The 5759-nt window shown below is 36.7% G+C and overlaps 1 protein-coding gene across 5 annotated transcripts; it reads left to right on the top strand.

The window, feature by feature from the left end:
- The first annotated feature begins 417 nt into the window (after positions 1-417).
- LOC107843867 (AUGMIN subunit 1) lies at positions 418-5393 on the top strand. 5 transcript variants are annotated; one of them, XM_047397426.1, is made up of 7 exons: positions 446-820; positions 2003-2300; positions 2395-2527; positions 2606-2740; positions 2977-3100; positions 4812-4949; positions 5037-5393. In XM_047397426.1, exons 2-7 carry the CDS (start codon positions 2021-2023, stop codon positions 5142-5144), a joined length of 918 nt encoding a protein of 305 aa, XP_047253382.1. In that variant the 5' UTR covers positions 446-820; positions 2003-2020; the 3' UTR covers positions 5145-5393. The 5 variants fall into 5 exon arrangements, with proteins under 5 accessions (XP_047253383.1, XP_047253382.1, XP_047253381.1 ...); XM_047397425.1 differs by having other exon boundaries at positions 447-789; XM_016688269.2 differs by having other exon boundaries at positions 456-820; positions 1976-2300.
- The last annotated feature ends 366 nt before the right edge of the window (positions 5394-5759 follow it).

The following is a 5759-nucleotide window of genomic DNA, read 5'->3' as shown; positions in this document are numbered from 1 at the left end:
AAAAATTGAGTTATGATGTAATGTTCGAGAGACGAGATGATGATTAAAATTTATTCAAGAATTCTTTTTCTATGCGATTGTGGTGGGCCTGTCCTAAACATGATCAACACGGTCCACTACTAATTTCCGAACTCAATGGCATCGTTAGATTTTCGAACAAAAGTTGTTATCGCCGAATGTTGACGGAAATCAACCATAAGCCTTAAACTTCTAACTTTTCAATCAATTGCTCAAAATCCATCTGAACTCCTCGTGGCCCGAATCAAAGGTCTTAACTAGCCCAAAAATGACATTTGGAGCAAATGAAATTGACGAAATTCTCATACGACCTCAAAATCTTCAAATATTATCCAAAATTAACTATACTAACTTCAAAACCTTCCAAAATGAAAAACTCACAAAATACCCAACCGACACCTCGAGAATCGAGTCACCCACACACGCAGATCACAAATACTAAAATGCAACTGCTGAGAGAGACAATACAATAAAAAATCACCAAAAGTCGAATATACCCAATGTAGAACTTATTTAAACTATAAATTTCAAGATTATTTCTTTCTTTTTGAAAATCGAAAACAACTACAGAGAGAAACAATACAACAAAAAATCACCAAAAGTCGAATATACCAATGTAGAATTTATTTTAAACTATAAATTTCAAAATTATTTCTTTCTTTTTGAAAAACTTCATGTTGAAGCCTTTAGCATAAACTCTTGAGTTCTCGTAAATCTTTTCGAACTAGAAGCTTTAATTTGTAAAGTTTTAGCCTCACCATTTCGACACAGGCAAGTAAAGTTTCGACCCGACCCGCGTTAGGTTTTGTATCTTCTTCATCCCTCTTCGTTTGGTTTGATTTGATTTTATTGTTAATTATTTGCTGATGCGTTCATTGAATTTGTTGGTATTTTAATTTTAAAAAGTATAATTGCATTAGAAGAAAATGGGGTTTATTGATTTCGAGGTTTAACCATTTCAGGGTATCAGTTTGTTGGCTAGCCTGAATTGTTACTTTGTTGGGGTCTTGGGGAGGATTTGATTTTTCACTTTTGTAATTTGCTTCCCTTAACCCTAATTTAGTGGAGTACTACTACTCGTTTGTCTCATTGACATATCAAAGATATTCATCTGCTGTCTATGTTTCAATTTGTTTGTCTGGTTTCGACTTGGAAAGGAATTTAAGAACGTAAACAAGTCTTTTGAATCTTGTGATCTTAAATTAAAGATATGTAGAATGTACCAAAATGTTCGTTAATATTGTGGTCTTAAACATGTCATGTGGAAAGTTGAAATTAAAGAGTTGTCCGGAAAAAGTAAAGTGACATTCTTTTTGAAACGAACTAAAAGGGAAAGTGGGACAAACAAATTGAAATGGAGGGAGTAGTAAATATATATGTGTCGAATTGAATAAGCTAGGTCCGCCCGCACCTGCTTTCACTACATAGCATTTGCCACCGGTTAGCGGAGGCAGAGATTGAGTAGAAGGTATGGGTTTGTCATAACCTATTAGCTTTTGTCCGAATTCTGTGTTTGTTTAAAAATTCGTTGCATATATCTCAATTGTTAATTTATAATGCTTTAACTCGATAGAATTCGGAACTGATAAACTTCAAATCATGGATATGACCCTGCTGGTTAGATATCTTAGTTAAGGTTACAAAATGAAGGAAATATCTCTTTACTGGGAGAAGTGGTGATCTCGTCTTGCTTGCTTGGAGAGTTGAAGCTTCCAGGCCATCTTATCCGGTCAGATAGCTAGCGATTACTCAGAATCGAACACTAACTGATAGTGGTCTGGAATTTGTACCTATAGCTGAACTATTCGCTAGAAATAGTATCTCTCTCTCGCTTTTTTTCGTTGGATAAAGTAGTTAATTACTCTTATAACTGGTTATGTGTTCCACTTTGTTTTTCTTTTCTGTGACCTTGCATCTTTCATCATTTAACTTGTTTATCTACTGATTTTGACTGAAGGGTCTGAAAATTCGTAAGGGTGTACAGGAAGAGGGAAAGAAAGAGATGAGTGATATAGTGGGGGGAGCTGATCTGTCAGGTTCTGTTTCGGTAACAGCAGAATCATCAAAAGCCACTGGATTCGATGCAAATCGAATTGCTGAAGTGAAAGCTTGGCTTACATCCCAGTTTGATGCTGCGGGTAAAGATGTCCCTGATTTTGAGTACACTCCTCGAAGCATCAATGAATTACACAAAATTGCCACTCTATCGCAAGCCAAAACTCAAGCTGCTGTTATTGTTGCCAATGATCACCGTCAAAAAGCAGCTGAGTACAGGTCCCAAGGTGATACTTTTTCTTTTTAAATTACTCGAGCCGACATGTGGTCCGAAATTGAGGTTATCGTCCCAGTGAGCTGATTGTGTGATTTTGATTGCAGCTGCTAGGATAAGAGAGATACTGGAGAGCGTAGGATTGGCGCAAGAAAGTTTACCATCTAATGTGGTTTCATCAGCACATGTTCTTGCAAAGGTTGCAAATTTGTTGGATGTTAGAGATACTGAATTAAGTAGGTAGGTCACCTTTTTTCACTGATTAAGTTAGTTCTCGCCCTTCTAGTTCTGTTGTTCTTACTAGAAAAAACATTGTAGTTTACTTGTTGCAGTGGCAGATCTTTCTCTACGGAAAACAGCAGTAGAAGAGAAGAGAGCTAAAGTGCAGCAGGAATCAAAAGTTCTTCTTGAGTACACTCGAAAGGCTATAGCAAGATTGACTTATTTGAAAAGGTAAATCTTTTGGTACATCTTATCTCACTCACTCTTGAAATAACTTTGTGGAATATGGTAGCAGATAACACAACTTGGAGTCCATGTTCTTTTATCGTTGAGTTTGACTTCCTGGCACTATCTGCTAATATGTTGTTTCTGTAAATGAATACTTTTCTTACCAAAAAAAAAGTTCTGAGTCTTTCAGTCAAACTATGCCATCTTTCTTCTCTTAACTATTTTCTGTGTTTTACCAGAACCCTTTCACAGCTTGAAGATGATATTGCTCCATGTGAAGCACAAATGGAGAACTGGAAAACAAACTTGGCAATTATGGAGTCAAAAGAGCGGCAGTACTTGCAAGAGTATGGTTATTATAAGGTAAAGTTTATTTTTCTCTTGAATAATTTGCTTTGACTTTATAGATTCCCTTTTCTTGTCCTAGTTACTAGACAGTATGCTGTTATAACATCTTGGTATCGTATGAGCGGCTATGAAGACATCACTTTATGTAGCATACCTTGCAATTTTGTGGTTTTAATGCTTCAAGTTCATCAGTTTTCACGGCGCATCCTTTTAAACATTCTGCTAGTTTTCATGGAATATGTACGTGTGCATATGTATAGGAGTGTATATGTGCATGAATTTTACATTTCTAAGTAGAGCATATACTTTGTTTGTCAAGAAGAAAGCATGATGCAAAAGTCTTTCTAGTGTAGACAAGATTCAATAGCTTCAAGAATCAAGATGATAGTCTGCAGCTTTATGAGCAAGTCTCTTTTAGTTTATTTCTCTTGCTCTGTGCCAATAGAGATGGGAGATTTGTTGGTACCATTTTGAAGAAGTCGCCCTGCAGTCTCTCACTTCATCTTTAATGCTAAATATAATTTTTATATTTGAGTGTAGCACTTCCGAATTTTCATACCGCACTGTCTAAACCTGGGTAGATAGTTACTTGGTAGCTTTACTGGTTTGACACAACGGGTAACCAATGGATTAGTCGAGGTCCGAGTAAGTTGGCCTGGATACCACAGATATAAAAAAGAAAAACTGAATAGTCTGCTATCAAATCTGTCATACTAATTTCTTACCTACATCCACATGCTCAGTGGCGGAGCTAGGATCTTCATCAAGGGAGTTCACAAGTGATCATACGAACTAACCGAAGGGGGTTCGACATCTACTATATATACGTAAAAAAGAATTTTAACCACGTATATATAGTATAATTTTCCGTCGAAGGGGGTTCGGATGAACCCCCTATTCCAAGTGTAGCTCCGCCATTGCATACGCTTCCACGCTCCCCACAGGTAGTAGACCCAAAGCACTGCTTTTGGTGTGTGCAGGTGTGAATTTTAGTGGTTGTCTTTATGGTGGACTATGTAATGTCTGGAATGAAATTGCTTCTTTTGGGGGGCTTTGAAACTTGTGCCCATCATTTAATTGTGTAGAGGGGTATTAAAGGAAGTGGAGACAGAACTACAGCAAGATGGTGAGAACAAGGCAAGTTAGATCAAGAGTTCTCTGTGGTCTGCAGTCTAATTACAGATTACAAATGGTTCTAGCTGTTGTAAAAAACACTTTCAAATAGAAAGAATTACAAAATGCATCTGCAACTCATAAAGAGAGTCCCTGCATAGGGGTTGTGGCTGTTTAAGCATATGCATAATTACAAGTAACAGCAAATATCATGCATCTACCTTTCTAGCAAGGGCTTATATCATAAGGTCATCATTGGAGAACGGATTAAAGCATGCACACGTGTGATGACTGGATGAGTCAGAAGGAAGCACTGCTAGGACCAGATAAATTGCTTAGTGGCCCCAAATTATGATTCTATGAAGCAGCAGTGCTCATCTTTCATCTTCTGTCAAGTTACTTCTTCTGTGAAACACAGTTATTGATGATCTGCCCATCAACAAGCAATTTCTTCTGTTAAAAAACCTATTTAATCCCAAATTTTATGGTCCTTTTTCGATCAACAAGCTAGAAAATTTGTGTTGAGAATGTATACCTGGCACACCTGATCATAATTTTGTATTTGTTTATACCTGAAATTGTGAAGTGGATGATTACAGCTCTTCGAATGCAGGCTGTACTTAATCGCGTTGGTTACACCCCAGAGATTAGTCACGGGGTATTGGTTGAGATGGCAGAGCATAAGAAGGATTTGGGGAAGAAAACAAAACCAATTCTTGATACTCTGAGAAGCTACCAAGACTTGCCTCCTGTAAGTATTATTTATAAACACGACATGATTTCCATTATTCTTCTATCGTAAATTTTGCCGATGACTTTGAGAGACTTCCATCTGCAGGATAAAGCTTTGGCTGCATTGGCCATCGAGGACAAGAAAAGGCAGTATGCTGCTGCTGAGAAGTATCTTGAAGATGTGTTGCAGTCTGCTCTTGCCTCCTCAGAGTGACGTAGAATGCTATTCTTCGAACATTTCATTTTGCCTTCACTTCAGCTCATAGTGCCTCGTCCATGAAAACCTTGGAAAATCAAGATTGGGATTGATTTTCTTCCAGACACTTGTGCTATTTTATCTTTCATTGGGGTTGTACTTTCAACATTGTAAAAACTCTTAAAAATTAAAATTGGCTCATAATGATTTGTGTAATTTGAACAGTAAAAAGTTGCTGGGTAAAACTTGATTTCGCTTTCCCTTTCATTTTCAGCTCTGTTGTTATCACAGTATGTCCCCATATCCAGTGATGAAATAGTAAAGACCAAACCCGGGAGGGTGTGTGTGCGTGTTAAACTTCATGATATCGAGGGAGAGCTACAAATGGTTGACCAAGATAAGTCACATGTTCCTATATCGATCCAAGCAACAAGCTAAAATGTCAACGACTAAATAAATTTAATCCTGAGTTTCTTCAGTTTTTAATAAACCAAAATAATTATTTCATCCAAATTAAAAAAAAAAAAAATTCAAATATTTTTCGTACGTAATTTTGTCATTTTAAGTAGCGATTATATACTATCGTATTCAGTTATACGAGATTATATAATTTGTTACTTAAATATTTATTTT

The sequence above is a fragment of the Capsicum annuum genome, chromosome 10, assembly GCF_002878395.1.
Source record: "Capsicum annuum cultivar UCD-10X-F1 chromosome 10, UCD10Xv1.1, whole genome shotgun sequence".
NCBI classification, from domain to species: Eukaryota; Viridiplantae; Streptophyta; class Magnoliopsida; order Solanales; family Solanaceae; genus Capsicum; species Capsicum annuum.
This window is presented reverse-complemented; position numbering and strand designations above follow the sequence as displayed.

What these genes read in the sequence shown, in the direction of transcription:
- LOC107843867 (XM_047397426.1), top strand. Translation starts at nt 2,021, where the DNA reads ATGAGTGATATAGTGGGGGGAGCTGATCTGTCAGGTTCTGTTTCGGTA. An exon ending in AGAGATACTGAATTAAGTAG is followed by an intron (nt 2,528 to 2,605) that starts GTAGGTCACCTT and finishes AAAACATTGTAG; the next exon opens with TTTACTTGTTGCAGTGGCAG. An exon ending in AAGAGTATGGTTATTATAAG is followed by an intron (nt 3,101 to 4,811) that starts GTAAAGTTTATT and finishes CTTCGAATGCAG; the next exon opens with GCTGTACTTAATCGCGTTGG.